At 40.5% G+C, this 16,994-nt stretch overlaps 1 protein-coding gene across 2 annotated transcripts; it reads right to left on the minus strand.

The window, feature by feature from the left end:
• Positions 1 to 1,843: 1,843 nt before the first annotated feature.
• Positions 1,844 to 9,583, minus strand: LOC117821769 (RING finger protein 223). 2 transcript variants are annotated; one of them, XM_034696263.1, is made up of 2 exons: positions 9,248 to 9,583; positions 1,844 to 3,481 (listed from the first exon to the last, which is right to left on the minus strand). In XM_034696263.1, exon 2 carries the CDS (start codon positions 3,380 to 3,382, stop codon positions 2,687 to 2,689), a length of 696 nt encoding a protein of 231 aa, XP_034552154.1. In that variant the 5' UTR covers positions 3,383 to 3,481; positions 9,248 to 9,583; the 3' UTR covers positions 1,844 to 2,686. The 2 variants fall into 2 exon arrangements, with proteins under 2 accessions (XP_034552154.1, XP_034552153.1); XM_034696262.1 differs by lacking the exon at positions 9,248 to 9,583 and adding an exon at positions 3,577 to 3,642.
• Positions 9,584 to 16,994: the final 7,411 nt, after the last annotated feature.

Below are 16,994 nucleotides of genomic sequence, written 5' to 3' on the forward strand. Positions count from 1 at the left end.
TGAATGTGTATGTGGTTTCCGGTGTTTCTGCAGCCAGCCTCAAGTGGACGCTCGATGAATTGCAGTTTATAACTACATGGGCTTCATGTTTTGAGATCAAAGGTTACTGCTTGGTCAAACTGCATAAAATAATATGAGTATCAAGCTTCTGTGAAGAGTTTTTATGAAAGGTTTTTATGAGGTTATGAAACATTAATATTAACAGTGACACCTCTCAAAGACCTAATGCAGATAATGAGACCATTCAAAACAATACTGAGAGTTCCTGTATTGTAGTTTTGAATGCCGTCACTGCTGTGAGGAGGTTGGTAGGTGTCAGACCAGATGACTGACAACACACTGAAGAAGCAACCTCTTTTTCATGTCACATTTACTCTTCGGTTTATTACTCACAGTGGCAAAGTGGAGGGAGAGTGTGGTAGAAGATTTCAAAATGCATCTACTGTGTGAGTGACATGTCATCTGTTTATTACTTTATTGGTCAGTATTAGTAATAATGCTTCCCCCGTCCTCCCGTTACAACTACTGACCTGGGTGTCGACCAAGCGGCAACCTCCGGCCACGAGAATTGAAGCCAATGCGGAAGTGTTAATAACTGCAGTTCATCAAGTGTCCACTTGATACACACCAATTCAAAAAAGCCGATCATTACAGCAGAAATAAACGTGTTTACAGCCTGGTTCAAAAAACGAGTGTAGTCTGGATGGCTCATTTCTCGATCAGCCCACACTGTACGGGGGGTGAATTTTTTCAGAAAGTGGCAATTTCGAAGATATTAAAATTACGAGTTTTCCATAACGAGAGGCACAGCTGATTTGATTGACAGGTGGGAACACTGTAGCTGTTGGCTAAGAGGCTCAAAGCCCGCCTCTTTACGTCACACTAGCTCAACAGAACTTAGGTTGAGTTCAACATTTCCAATATGGCTGCCGCCGCAGATTGGCCTCAAGACAGCGCTTCAGGAACAAATGGGGGACGTCACGGATACTACGTCCATTTTTTATACAGTTTGTGGTGTGGACGAGACGTGTAAATGATGTGGCGTTTCACAATGATGCAAAACTATGACACTGCAGAATGAGAACAGCTGCAATCAGCTGCACATTAGTTTTAAAACAGCATTATGAAAAGGTTTGTATTTAACATGAGAAATAAAGAAGGGACGTTTACTGTCAGACCTCTCTTTAATCTCCTGCAGAGTATGTGTCAGGCACTGCAGGTGAAAAGACATCATCTATTTGATCGACCACGGCAAGCGATCTTATGCGGATTAAAGAAAAAGAAAAATGGTTGGTACAGGTAGCGTCTTTGTGAAGGGAACACTGCAAAGTGATGCATTTGACTGTTAAAAGGAAGCAGGATGGGAAGCTGGTTCAGCCCAGTTGGTAGAGCAGGGGTCCCCTGTGCAGAGGCTGCAGTCCTCTTTGCACTGGTCATAGGATCAAGAAAGTATTTGTACTTTTCTTTTCTTATTTGTACTTTTCTTTTCTTTTTTTTCTTCTTTTCTTTTTCTTTTTAGGGAGCATTTTTAACATCTGGCAAGGGACTACGGATGTAAAATAGCCTTTTGACTAATTCTGGCATATTTACAGAAGTGTTAATTTATATGCATGGTCCTTTTAAATGAGAAAGAAAGAAAGAACGCGGGATAGGATTGTCCATCAAAAAATATATATGTAACACCTGTGCAAGGCTAAATCAGCAAAAAACAACAACTTCCTGTTTGTGTTGACTTTGTCCAATGAGGGCGCCAAAGTCAACACAAACAGGAAGTTACTCACAGGAGCTTTAACAATGAGTCAGTCATGAACAAATGTTTATTGACAAGAATCATTCTCTCAGCCTAATTCTCACCTTTTATTATAGTTCTGTAAACAAAGACTCATAAAAAAACAAATCAAATGTACAATATATATAAAGTTAGAGTTCTCAGTTGGCACATGGTGATTACATTCTTTTAGAAAAACTGTCATTTCTGTTATCTTGACTCGTTTTTGTTCTTTAGCCAACATATTTGCATAGCAGAGTTCAGACCGTGCGACAGAAGTCAGAACCTTTAACGTCAGTATTTGTCACGAGTACAGCAAGCTCCTACGTGTGGTCACTATCACTGTCAACAAATCAACCCACTCATGACCCAGTGATCTGGTACTCTGAAGAGTCTTATCGAACTTTAGATTACAGATGTTGATTTAAGTGCAAAAGTGTTCATCACTGAAGTTGATTTGAGGAAAACTTCCTGTCAGATTTCATCTCTCTCTGTCATTTCAGCAGTCTTTACAAGCTTGCATGAATCATTCTGCACTGTAGTGTTGCTTTAACAGAGTTTAGAGGATTGTTTCTCTTAAATATGCTGTTTGTAGATTTTTGCATGATTAGAATTTTTTGATTCTGACTACTTCATGTTATTCTGATATTCTGGCAGGAGAAAGACAAGCTCTCAAATCTAGTGTGATCGTTACAGTCCTTTTGATTTAAGCCCTTTTACATTTAGACTCTGATAGTGTCCTTACTTACATATTGAAATCCTGAACATCAGGGCTTCAACATCTGCAGTGTTATCACAGGTTTAAAAATGAGGTCTTGACAGTTGTGTGCAGCAACTTTTGTGCAATCATGAGCAAAAAAAAAAAAGGACAATGTCTGTATCAGATACAGTATTATTAACAATTACAGGGAAGTCGGTTTAGTCTGTCACAGCAGGCTTGGGGAACGGACTCATTGTAGTGGTTGTTTGAGCTGGGGTTGGGTTGAGATGGTTTGATTCCCGTACACAGCGCATGCTCCCAGTGCTGAAAACACACTGCAGAGGCCACAACACGACGACAACAAGCAGCACCATGAGAATGATGAAGAGCACCATCCTCTTCCAGTCTGCCAGCCGATCCAGAATGCCCAAAGTCCGGGGCTGTGACTGGACCGGGGCAGGAGACTTGCTGGCTCCAATGTCGATGCAGACACAGAAGGCCGTGGGGCTGTTGGGGGTGTCGTGCATGGGGCTTTTATAGCAGAGCTTCTCCCCCTCCAGCCACACCGGCTCCTCCTGCTGCTGGTGGCTGGGCAGCTTACAGAGGACCTCGCGGCTGGTGGTCAGGGCCGGGGGTCCCTCTTCAGGCAGCGTGGTAGGGTGACGGCAGAAGGGACAGGAGAGGCGAGTTCCACTGGTGTTGTCGTCCTGGTCGGCCACAGAGAATGCCATGAGGCGGGAGAGGCACTCCAGGCAGAAGGTGTGGGTGCACTCCAGCAGCTTGGGTGTTTTGAAGACATTGTCGTAGGTGTTGTAGCAGATGGAGCACTCCGGCTGACCAGCGAGCGACACCTTCTTTTGCAGCTCTCCTGCAGAGTCAACCTGCATGTGCCAGATCCGTGGAGCCTCTTCCATCTTCAGAAACGTAAGACCTCTCTCTCCTCTGCTGAGTCTTCTTGTGACTCTTTGACCTTTTCCTCCCTCCTTTTGGTCTGTCTTTGACCTCTGGATTATCTTTGAAGCGAATAAATAAAACATAGAGATTAGTTTTTATATTTCAGATTTTATTTCGCTGATGTTATCTGAAAACTGTCCAAGCAAGTGCAAACCATTTATGCCAAGCAGGACGGTAATCCCAACGAGCTTTGAGTCAATCAGGACACATTTATCCAAAGTTCAACTTTAAACTATTTTTGCCCTCACGCAGGGCACACATAATATCACACGCTGACAGGATTTTAGTCTGTCAGTGAGTAATACCATCAAAGGTGTGATGCAAAACAGGTCCGGGGTTCTCTCTATAAAAAGCATACAATCAAGCACAATGTGTCGGTTAAGTTCACAAGACGAAAGCGCAATGTCAACTCCTCTCCTCTGGGGAATGTGGGCATGACGTATTTTGAAGGTACAGAGAGTTATTTTTATTCAGGACACGCTGTTCCTCAGGGAACACAAGGTTTACAACCACATTCGAGTATCATCCCTGAGTGAGGAAGACGATATCAACCGTACTTTGAACCATTATTTGGACCATAAATTAACATTTAAGGATGACCAAATGAAAGCCTGTGTTGGGTTCAGGTTCGTGAGCTGTGTGATGTCACACATGCTAAGAAGAAACTATTTTTTCTGATGAGCCCAGGAACAGTGAGGAAATTGTAATGTGAAACATAGTAAACAGTTGATGTTTTGTTTGCTCATGACCTGAGCACAGGGAGCAAACTTTATGTCCTTACAATCTCAGTGTACGTAATGTAACTGCTGACATAAGACACAGTGTATTGTTTGGTGTACTGTTGCTCTCTGTTGAGTTTTATCAGCTGTACTATTTCACTCAGTTTGGATGTTCAAACTCAGAAGGTATGTTATCTAATAAGTGATGAAGCAAGCTTTGGCAAACGTACAGTAAAAGAATGTAGCAAACTTGCTAGCTAGTTTAAGCTAGTGACTATCACAGCTGCTGCTGCTGGATTAACCCTTGAACACCCAGCTGTAAGAACAAAATAGGATTTTAAATGAAGGAATAGCTCATAAACAAGTTGACTCATCTCAAATTCACTAGTTAACTACAGCCAGGTCAAACAAAATGCTAATGTTTCTGCGGCTAACCATGGACTGTATGAAACATGGAAGTAGTGTCATTGACGTTACCAACCGGTCTCTGAAGAGGACATACATACGCCAAACATAGGAGGCCTCCATATTGAAAATGCTGACTCAACCTAACCAGCCAACTCAGCACAACCTGAATACAAAAATCTATGCACAACTCTTAAGTCTCAATATCTTCAAGATGGATGCGTTCTAAATAATTCCTCTTCCCATTTGGTGACAAATAAAGAAACGTGTAAATCAGACCATGACTATTTTTCGTACCAGGCTGTAAACATGTTTAAAATTGAATTTAAAATTCACATTTGAACTTGTTTGTTAAGCCTCCTTAACAAACAAGTTCAAACAAGAGCCTCCTTGGCTCTTGGGGCCAGCCTCAAGTGGAGACTCGAGGAACTGCAATTTCTGCAAAACCAACTCATGGAGTGAAAACTACAAGTAGCCATGGTTTAAGGTTGAGACAAATAGAATCAGAATATTTTAAATATTGTATCAAAGTACCATTGTGCACAGGTTTACAACAACCTGCTTGTGTTGCTAACAGGTATTCAAAATTGCAATGATATAATGTTGGCATGCTTAGTGTCTAACAAGCTAGCACACAGAGATCTTAGGCACTCCTTGCATTGATGCAAGCAGCAGATGAGAAAAGGTTTTGGGGATGTGGATCATCCCGGGTCAGGTCAGCAACATGCATTTAGTGACTTTTTTTAGCTTGCATGTTTGAAAAAGTTTGCACCACCTGATTGCTGCTCTCTTCTGTTTCTAGCCTCCCTGTCTACTTTTTGGCTGACAAGATATGAAATGGGGAAAACCTGTCTGTTGGGGTTAAGGGTTAGGTATTAAAGGCTCCTAATATGAAGGGGGCTGTGTTTTAGGGATGATTGATGGTCTGAGCACAGGTGTTCTCCTCTCTGCGCCCTCAGGGTCAGCCCTGCCCAAGAATTCCCATCGACACAAAGTCCCTGCTTGTTCTTCATCTAATCACTCCATCTACCCTTGAAATTCCTGCACCACCAACTCTCGCTCTCCAAGTCTCAGCTGAATTCTTACATGCTTTAGTGGGATGAGGACAGATTCTTCTGTATAATTACACCTGTCTTATCAGTTTCAAGCTTCCCCTCAGCATTAATCTTGATTTCCTGGCTACTGAAATTGAACTAGAGCTATGGGGTGTGGTAACGTGCTGGAGCTTCCTCTACCGTCAGTCAATTTAGATTTAACTTATAAATGTGTGTTATATTTACTTCACCTCAGCATCTGAAAGAATAACTAAAAATGGAGTGTGCCATAGCAATGCTATGTTGTCTCCTCTGTCGAATGCATTAAGTTGTACTGCTGGATTTTTCCACTTCAGCCTTTGTTTGAATGAAGAAATTGTATTTGAACGGACACTAGTAACCCAAAGTGGTGCAGCTAAAGTTTGTTCTTGGTTCTCTAGAGAAAGGCAGGGCCCTTTAGATTCATAGTATTGGTTTAACCCGAGTCGTTCATTCACAGCTTGTACTTAGTTACGGGTCAGAGAGATCAAGCTCAAGGTCTTTAAAAGAGAGAAACTGTTTTCCAAAGCCCTGGGCTGTGTTACCTGTAGAACGAGTGCTAAGCAAATAGCAACTGAACAACAACAGAGTCCCGCATTGTCAGAAGTCAACCAGCTGAAAGCAGTTTTGGCATCAGCCTCAGGCTCTGCTTTTTTGCACCCCTAATGATTCCTTAAACAGTCAACACAAGAGGCCGGGTTTATGTGATCTAGCATTTTTAATCAAATCCTCAGGAAGGCTGAGCTGCATTTACAGCCTCTGTGTTTGACCTTTTTGTAGTGTGATAATACAATTAATTAAATTTGAACTTGTTGGCTCAGGTCAAACACCCCTCATGCCCAGCTCTGTCCTTCATGTCACCACTCGTGTGTGAAGTCTGCATTTGTCCCTTGTTGTGCTTCAGCAAACGTTAATGTTCAGTTCTAGAAGTTCACAGTTTTGTATTTACCGGCTTGTTGGGAGAGGTGCACAAATATAATCCTGAGACTTCTATCAGAACTCCAGTCCATCAGTCATTAAATGGAAAATACGCTGTGTAAGACAAGAATCGACCTCGAGACATACAATACATCCAAAAGCTTTCAGGGAATGAAGGGCTGTTTGTATTGGCTGTTTGTATAGTCATTCTCACTGTTAGAAATAGTTTAATTAAAGAGAAATAAAACATTATAGTTTAAATCAGTAAACATACAGAGGTTTGGCTGCTAAAGCTTCCCTGAATCTAGTGTTTGCATAGACTTCCTATAAGGAGTTGAGCCACAAGTGGTCTGCAGTTTTGTCTTCTGTTTGGCATTTCAGCTGTTGCTAATCTAACATTCACCTTCATCCTAGTTTACAGGTCGTCACCAGGTGTGTTCAGAGGGTTGGCCAAGGGGGTGGCATGGGCCCCCTTTGAATCTGATGGGCCACCAAATTCCTCAACTATGATTGGTTGTTTGCTCTCTGTGTGTTCAAATCTGTTTGGGCTTTTGTACAACAGGCTGCAAGAAGGTTTTGCAGCACATCATCATTTATAGTACTTCACATTGTGACTCTCACATCTGTTTTTTTTCTTAGACCTATCACACTTAAGCCAGTAGATACATATGTTGCAAGTCTGTTTTAATATGTTTTAAGTTTAGGTTATTCACAGAAATGTAACCTCTGTGTGATACTTTATGTTGGGAGCTTAAGTAAATATGATGGGTTCGCATAGAAAGGCTAAATAAACCCTTTTCATTTGGTGTGCACAAGTACGTTATGCCATCCCTGCTTAAGTCTGTGCCCTAATTGGGCCACCACTGGATGCTCCTCTGGATGCCACTTCCAAGAATACCCTGCTTTATCATCCATTTTACTTTTGCTAACTCAATTAGATTAAATAATCTAAAGTAATTTCCAAAAGAAAATTGGGCTGTATTCAAAAATACGAGGAGATAGAAATTGAGACCAGAAGCATGTTAGAAAAACATTTAACTTGGTAACAGTTTGAGCGCATGTCAGCTCCTTCTCTTATTGACTGCTATGATGGTTTTTCATTTAGAGTGGAGTTGCCCCCTGCTGGCCATTATGAAGAATGCACCTTTAAGCCATTTCTGCATTGGCTTCACTTTTGACACCAAGAGACTCAACCTCTTCTTATACAGACACAGACTACCATTCAAAAGTTTGGAAAACACCTTCTCATTCAATGGTTTGTATTTATTTTAATTATTTTAAACACTAGATTTATATTGAAGCTATCAAAACTATGAAAGAACATATGTGGAATTATTGAATGAACAGAAAAGTGTTAAACAAAGCAGAATATGTTTTATATTTTAGATTCTGTAAAGTAGCCCCCTTTTTCCTTCATGACAGCTTTGCACACTCTTGGTATTCTCTCAGTCCGCTTCATGAAGTGGTCTCCTGGAATGGTTTCTAATGAACATGAGCTTATGGCAAAACCAGATTATTTCATAGTTTTGATGTCTTCAGTATTAATCTACAATGTTACAAATAATTACAGTAAATTAAAACCATTGAATGAGAAGGTTTGTCCAAACTTTTGACTGGTAGTTTATATCAAGGTTAATGTTTGCTCATGTTTAACTCAAGCTTTCTATAGTTTGGCACTTTTATTTACTTGTGCTGATACTTCTTAATGTTTTAGTTGCTCATTGTCACAAGCAGCCTTTGTTTTCATAAAGTTACACACTATGTCAGATCTAAAGAGGACATTAAAGCTCTCATGGAAAATAAATAAATAAATAAAATACAACCCAGAGTGCATGCAGAGTGCAGGCTAAAGGGTCTAACTAAAGGGTCATACAACGTGTAGTGTACAGTTGAGTCAAATATTAACTCAGACTAAGTCGATGCTGAACTCAGAGCACCAACTTCAAACACGTGGGAGGGGCTTGAATTATTTTTCTATAGGTTTTCTACTTTAGATGTTGCATTTTATGGTCCCTTATCTCTCTCTGTAGCTCATGTTTTTCTTACTAGTTCCACTGACCCACTAATAAACCAATCAGACCACAGTGGTCACGAGAGTTACTTTGTGTATAGTCAAATTGAGGCTTCCTTCAACCATCAGGTTTTGTTTTTTAAGCCCCTTTGTCTCGTGCTGAGCTGTGTGCGCTCTCGGCTGTATGTTCAGTTAAAACCATCGTCCCCAATGCTGTCCTACCTGTTCTCTGTCTGAAAAGTAAATGAAACTTGATCTACCTGCTGTTTGAAGAGGGGAGGGGAGGCTGTAAGAGGCAGTTTAACTGAACGTGAGCAGAGATAGATAGTGGATGTGCAAACAGGCAAAGCAGGAAACAGTGTGCAGACAGTTGAGAAGACGAAATTAAAGAGGCTTCTGACTTGTGCAGCTGCTCCTTTTGTCCTTTAATCAACCTGCAAGGTTGGGTTTCTATCAAACTGAATAAAATGAACATAATGTTGTCTAAAAACACTTAACAACTTCAGTTTTTTTGTTGTGGGTTTGAAGGCTCTCTTAATTTACAGAACTGTATCTCTCAAAAAGAACCAGGTCCCCTCTTTAAAAGAAACTTCTTCACTGAAAGCATCAGTTTGAGTTAAACTGTCAAAACTTTAAGCACAAACTTGCATAAATGGCACAAAAGCTCCAGGCAGCATTAAGATGAAAGATTAAACGTACCTGTTGACCAAAGAAGATGTCAGATGCTCCTCTCTTGATCTCTCGGCTCACTCCCGCAGCACTCCAAAATGCATTTTTCTTGGGTCAAACTCTTCTAAGATCCCAGCAGGGGAGAACTTAGGGTTTTAATTCTCCTCCTCTCAGGCTGAAGTCCTCGTCTGTACTGCTCTGAGTCTCAGCCGCAGCCACAGGTGTGTGTCTGTGTGTCTGTGTGTGTGTGTGTGTGTGTGTGTGTGTGTGTGTGTGTGTGTGTGTGTGTGTGTGTAGGTGTATTGTTGGTGGGTGTGTGTGAGTGCAGAGCTTTGTCAAAGTCAGCTCTGGGTCCTCCTTCCTCTGTTCGTCCGTTGGCTGGTATCACCTGCCCTGCTCTCTCAGCTCCCTTTTTAACACTTTATGCAAATGGGTTTGGAGAGAGTGTCGGCCTCGAGGTGGTGTCTGAAGGTGAGGGGGGGGGGGGGGGGGGGGGGGGGGGGGGCAGAAAGGGAGGCAGACATCAAGGTGAGTAATACACATTCTTGTCCTCTCACTAACCCTCTCTGTCTCTTTCTATGTTGACATCTTTTTTCTCCTCTGCCCTTTTGCACAAAAACACACATATGATGCAGATCCCACTCAGCCACAGCCCAATATACAAACACTCACACACACACACACACACACACACACACACGCACACACACACACACACACACATACACACACACACACACACACACACACACACACACACACACACACACACACACACACACACACACACACAGTGCAATTAATCCTTTGACTGACATCCATGTTTCTGGTCTTGTTTATATATTACTCAGAACTCTCAGAAAACTCCACGCGCTGTACCCATTTTTCTTTTGACCCAGAATGAAGACCTGCAAACAGAGTGAGTCACCTCTGCGCTGCAATACTCTGCACTGGACATTAAACCACACACACAGGATCATTTCCATGAAGCCATAAAGTAACAGGTGGTTATACAGGACTGTATTCCCACTGAAGCACTACTCTGTGGGAAAAGCTGTTCCACTTCCTTACTGGTACACAGTGTTGCTAGTTGGCATGATACATTAACACTGAAGCCATGACTGTGCTCAGAGAGTGAACACACAGTGGTCACTTTGCATGGAGGCACTTTGTAACTCTGTTGACCTGGCAGTGAGTCTTGTAATGAGAAAAATTATGACTTCATGCAGGGTCTGTGTTTGAGAAGTTACATTGGAGGCAAAGCTTTGCAAGCTAATAATAACATCACCCTGTAAAAGTTGAACTAAAGCAAATATATTAAACAGAGAAATGTAGGTTGTAAATTAAAGCAGTGAAAAAAAGTCAAGTCAAATTACTGAGTTACAGATGATCTGAGTGTAATGCTTATATACACAGGTTGTGGTTAAATACCTTACATTTGTTTGTGTAAGGATAAGCAGTGAGGCTCTGGTTGGCAGTGCCATTTTTAATCAACTTTTCTTCCACATTATGTCAGAATCATTCATTTACAGCAAACAGTGGTGTACCATGAAGTAAGTAAGAACTGTGAGGTGTAGGTTTTATTGAACAGACTTAAGACAAGTAAACCAGCCGAAGTGGGATCTCAGCGCCTTAGTTAAGTCTGGTGTTTCCACACCGTGAGTGCTTGTGTATGCAGCGCAAAAATCTGCAAGCTGCACCTCTTTCGCTACTACAACGCTGTGGTGTGATGAGCATTCGCACACTGGGGGAGCATTTACATCATTTTGGAGACCACTGCGTAAGAACTAAGGTGTAGGGATGGCAGAATTTAATTTCTGTTGCGGAGTCGCAATGTGTAAGAGGATGTTAACAGTACGTTATTTATTTAACCATTGTGAGTTGACTGACGCCATAAACACTACCAGTCAAAAGTTTGGACAAACCTTCTCATTCAATGGTTTTTATTTACTTTAATTATTTTCAACATTGTAGATTAATACTGAAGACATCAAAACTATGAAATAATCTGGTTTTGCCATAATCTGGATTACAACAGTAGTCAAATAGAGCTATCCATTGTGTACTAACCCTACCTCTGAACAACACAACTGATGGTCTCAAACACATTAAGAAGGAAAGTCATTCTACAAATGAACTCTTGACAAGGCTCATGTTAATTAGAAACCATTCCAGGAGACCACTTCATGAAGCAGACTGAGAGAATATCAAGAGTGTGCAAAGCTGTCATGAAGGAAAAAAGGGGGCTACTTAACAGAATCTAAAATATAAAACATATTCTGCTTTGTTTAACACTTTTTTGTTCATTCAATAATTCCACATATGTTCTTTCATAGTTTTGATGTCTTCAGTATTAATCTACAGTGTTTACAATAATTCAAATAAATACAAACCCTTGAATGAGATGGTGTTTACAAACTTTTGGCAGGTAGTGTACACTCAAAAAATGGATGAATATTGTTTGTCAAGAAACTCCAGGTACACACGTACAAGACAAAATCTACAAGGGGGAGTTTATCCAGGTTTCTCCACAGGGGGCGCCAAAATCCCTGCAAGCTTAAAGTTTCTCGCTGGAGCTTTGACAAAAAAAGAAAAGTTGTTTGTCTGCATGGACTTACGATATGAATGTATTTCAATTAATGACTTTATAGAAAAGGGTAATCTGTCCTCAGTACTCTTGCTAAAAACATTTCAGTTCATTACTTAACTTAAAAAAAGGAAATACATTTTTTTTTAACTCCGTTAACCACCAGCAAATATAAACGTACTTATGTTATCAGCAAGGATAATAGTTTGATACATGGTTCACCGCTCACTAACACTGTGGTGTTTGGCGACAAAAGAGAACTAAACATGAACTTCTCCCCTTTAATCTGCACTTTTAAGACTTAATAAAGATCCTTTCAATATTTGATCAAGGAAACAGAAATGAAAATCACAAAGTCACTCCAGGAAAAGGCCCCTGCTCACTACCATGACTCGAATGATGAGCGTCAGACTTTATTTGATTACTCATTTTATTTCATGGTAATGGCTATGGGACATTAGCAGCAGCCTGTCCCCGCAATGAGAGCTGCCTAACTGACTGGGTTATTCAGTAACCCAAACACAAACAGTGCCGTATCATATCAGCAGAGTCATTTATTGGGCGTTGAGTTGTGAGTGCTTTGAGGAAGGATGACAATCAGAAAGCTGTTTTTATTTCCCTGACTGGAATCCCTGAGCCCGGCTTCATTATAAACATGTCAGAGATTTACAGGGTGGCAGTGTGGAAGCTAAAGGTACGGTATGTTATTCTGCAGGTTGGAGGGAGCGGTGAGGCTGCGGAGGTGGGAGACACGTGAGCAGAGAAGTTGTGTGTGTGCAGGCTGGCTGTAAAAATGACACAATGTTTACTGGGTTTGAACTTGGCCCACATTCACTCCAGCAATAGATTACAAACGATAGCTGTTTATGACTTCGAAGTATGCATTTAGATCTCTTCTCAGGAATGTTTGTGGACCTGCTTGACCCCAAATGCTGCAGCTTTTAACATCAGTCTTATTAATGTTAATCTCAGAGCTGCCATTATTAATATTATTATTCGTCCCCTTATTATCATTATTATTATACAGCTGTTGATGGTAACAATAGACCTGTTAAACTCAGATTTTAAAATGTCTGTATTAGTTTCTCTGCCTCCCCTCAGACTCGATATCTGAGGTGCTTTTAGTTTATAAACCAGCCAACCCCTCAGATCCTCCGGCTCTCCTCTTTTAGCCGATCCTCGGAGCAGAACAGAAACATTGGGTGATGCTCCTTGCAGCCATCACACTCGGAGACGCTAGAAGAGTCTGCTGGAGAAACTGAGAGGAGCTGGAAAAATCGATGGCATTAAACGTAAACTAAAGACCTTTCCTTTCAGTCCGTCTCTTATGTTAGGTTTAATCATTTATTATTTTAATGCTTTATATAGATTTCAGTGGTTATATTGTTTTATCTGTCTTTCTTTATATTTTATTATTTTAACTACTCATACTTTTAGGGCTGTTTTAAATGTTTTATGATCTTTCACTCTCTTTCTCTTATTGTTTAACCACTCTTACTTTTATTGCCATTTTTAGTGCTTTACATGGTTTTCTAACACTCTTACATTTTATCATTTCAAGTATTCATATTTTTAATATTATTTAAAGGTTTCAATTTATCTTTTACTCTTTACCTTTTATTATTTTGACTAAATTAATTTTATTTCTGTTGACACTTACATCTAAATCAATTTAATTTAATATAATCATGTTTGGCCTTTATTTCCCATCAATCCGTCTCAGAAAATGGATCCAAGAAAAACGGATTGTCCGAGTCCCCACCCACCTGATCTTAAGTGATGGTCGACAATAGTTTGGATCAGATTTAGACAACGGATCACCCAGAACTTGTTTCTCACCTGTCTTTAAGACTTGAGCCTTTAGGATGTCCACATTAGATCCTCACAGGAGATTCATCTGAATGACCTGGTTGGTTCCCTGACTTTTTTCAGGGACATCATAACATTACACTACAGTACAATGGATTGTAGTGAAAAATGTGCATCGTTCCTTGTAGAAGACAAGTTTTTGTGACTTTGATTATCACCTGACTTTCCCTAAAGTATTAATTTGTCCATGCTAACTTCCATTTATGAACAAATATCTGCTGAACTCATGACCCATAAGCCTCAGCCATACTTAGTGACACATCCAATAAACTTAGTCTCAATGTTAGAATGCTCAAATGCTACACTTGAGCTTAGCATCCTACACCTTCTAATGCACCACTTCACCTGCTTAGAACACAAAGTAGCTGTAGACTCTTATCCATGCTTTATGAGTCTTCACTGATAGTTTAGTGCCCCTTTTCTTTACGAGGTGATGTGAGGTGATGTGATGTGAGGTGAGGTGAAGTGAAGAGAGGTAAAGTGAGGTGAGGAGATCATGGAAAGAGTGAGTGTAAAATATTAGACCTGATTAATCTGTTATCAGCCAGGTGTTGATAACAAACATTTTACGTAAATAAATGGGTCAACAGGGAGTCTACTAAACTGCCTGATTGGTGTCTGAGATTGTTATCAGTTATTTATTTCGGATGGTGCGTCTCGATGGAGCCAAGCAGGTAAATGAGGCGTGTGTCCTCATGCTATCAGGTACCTGCAGTCAGGTGACTGTTATTTCTGCATGCAGAAACTTATAAACAGAAAAACATGGCTGCCATTTATTTTGTTCTCAGTCAGGTATCGATCAAAACTTTATTTCAGGAGCAGAGCATTGTTTGTGTTTGGTGTCCAGGCTCCAAACCTCATCAATCCAAAATCAACAGTTTTCTCAATGAACTTTTTGGCTTCATGTGAGCAGCTGTCATAAGAACAAAAGAGTCTCTACTGTCAGTGTTTTATTTAGTTCCCCATATAAACAACCATGGTGGTAGTTTTATTTCGAAATCTGACTCATTTTGAGTGGTAATGTCCGGTGTTAAAACATGAAGCCAATAAGGAAGTGCTAAAAAACTGCAGTTCCTGGAGTGTCCACTAGAGGCTGGCTCCAAAAGTAAAAGAAACCCCATTAGGTCCAATTTTGAAATGTCCATTTTTACTGTAAAATAAAAAACATTTACAGACTGGTGCCAAATGTATTTATTTTTTCGTAGATGATGCCAATTTTCTTATTTATAATAATTCTACAGGTGTGTTTTTTTTAAATATAAAGCATCCTCCACTATACAGGCATATATTTGCATAATTAGGGGCGTGGTCAAGTTGACAGTCATGTGGGTGAGTTGAAGATGATTGCTATTAGACTAAAAGCCTTCCTCAAATCCACCTCTCAGCCTGGTTCTAGGTTGATATAAAACTAGGTTGAATTAGCATTAATCAAGGGTTACGGAGATTCAACATTGTCTTCCCCTTTGGAACCAGGAAGCTACACCTTGATATAATTTACAGACAGTTATAAATCACAGTAAATATAAATTTTTCCCACAAACATCAGCCTGTATTTTTGGTTTTGGTCCAGTCACCTCTTTCCTTTCAGACAATAGCTGTCCTATCTGTGTCTGACAGGTGTGGTTCCAAACAAAGCAGATAAACACAAGCAGTATTGATTTACAAGCAGCTTATGAATGTCTATTTTATAGTTTACTGTAAGCCAGCTCAGGTCATCAGCTTATCTTTATGACCCACAACGGAAAAACAGTCACGTTCTCCTGCAAATAATCTTTGGCCCGAGGCTCTGTGGAGCTCTCTGGGTTTTCATGCCAAGTCATGCTTCCAGGAGGAGGGAAGTGATCCCCCTAACATTCAAAACACACCCTATCACGGACCTTTATCAGTCCAATTGAGAAATAAACAAACATTGACTGATCTATGGAAGATGTATATGGCTCCTTCAGTTTCCCAGGCGCTCAGCACTCACGTTTTACAACTGGTCATTACAGATGGGAGAATATCTCTCCACAACACAGATCCTACTGTTAACCTCGGCTTGATTTCCATTTGGCAGGAGGTTATTATTTCCCAACACACTGACCTTCACTGACAACATGTGGCTTTATGGTTGTATTCATGCCAGGCCTATTTTATGCATAATTACATCGCGGTTTAATCTCTTCAAAATATTATACGCTGTAAAAAACCACCTGTTCACACACATATGCTCACACAGTCTGTCCAGGAAGTGATAAAACAATTAACAGATAGATTCACAGTTTTATATGTCTGTCTTTAAAAGATACTCACAGTTATTGGTCTCTGTCGGAAAGAAAAGACGTCCCTGCTTGATCTAATTGCAATGCAAGAGTCGAAAGCCACAGCCGCCTTCCTGTGTGAAAATGCTCTTTTAAAGTTCAGCTCGAGTTAATATGAGGCCTCTGCAGTCTACGTCAGTCTTTTTGAGAAATAAATGCCCCCTTTGTCTCTCCTTCCCTCCACCTTAGCTTCACACCAGGCTAAAAAGAGAGGACATTTGTATTAAAAATTGTTGTAGCACCCACATGATTTTACAAAGTCAGACGACCTGAGTCTCATTGAGGCTGAGAATGAAGTCCAGGATGAACTCCGGCTCAGATACTCTGACGTTATGGAGTCCTGATACTCACTTTTAAAAAATCTAATACTGACAGTCAAATCCACTCTTTAAACAGTCTGTCTGCATTAAGTAAAGAGTGGTATTGATAAAATGTAAGTAAGATAACCATGCCCCAGGCTTAATTTCCCACAAGGGCCCTCAAGGCTCCATGATCAGGTGGTCATTTCACTAGTTTCACATTTATGTGGTTATTCAGCACCAAAAAGCTCAGTACACAGATAATTTGTAGGCCTTACAGCAGTTTTCATTTCACAAATTTAATCCTAAAAGTGTCATAAGCAAATCAAAGTCAAAGTATTAGTACCAGCATTAAGAAAAGTAGGAAGAGAGCGTCCTGTTTGATGGCATGTATCACTTAAACAGATACTAATGCATGAAAAGAGTTAAATCCAAGTGCCATGTTGAATAAGAAAAGCCTGAGCACAGAGAAACTTCAAACAGACAAAGAAACAGGTTTTTTCACAATCTTCTTCATCTCCTTTATCAGCACTCTTCAGCCAACCCTTCACATTGTTCCTGAAGCACTTCTCCTTATCCGGACGGAGGATCTCTGAATGAAATAGAATAAGTTGTTTATATTGTAAAGCTCAGTGAGACCAGTGTGGGACTGACTCTAAAACCTGCAGGTACGTCAAACCAACAGACCCCGCTCAGGAGGTCTTCAGCAGAGAGGGATTCAT

The sequence above is a fragment of the Notolabrus celidotus genome, chromosome 11, assembly GCF_009762535.1.
Source record: "Notolabrus celidotus isolate fNotCel1 chromosome 11, fNotCel1.pri, whole genome shotgun sequence".
Taxonomy (NCBI): domain Eukaryota; kingdom Metazoa; phylum Chordata; class Actinopteri; order Labriformes; family Labridae; genus Notolabrus; species Notolabrus celidotus.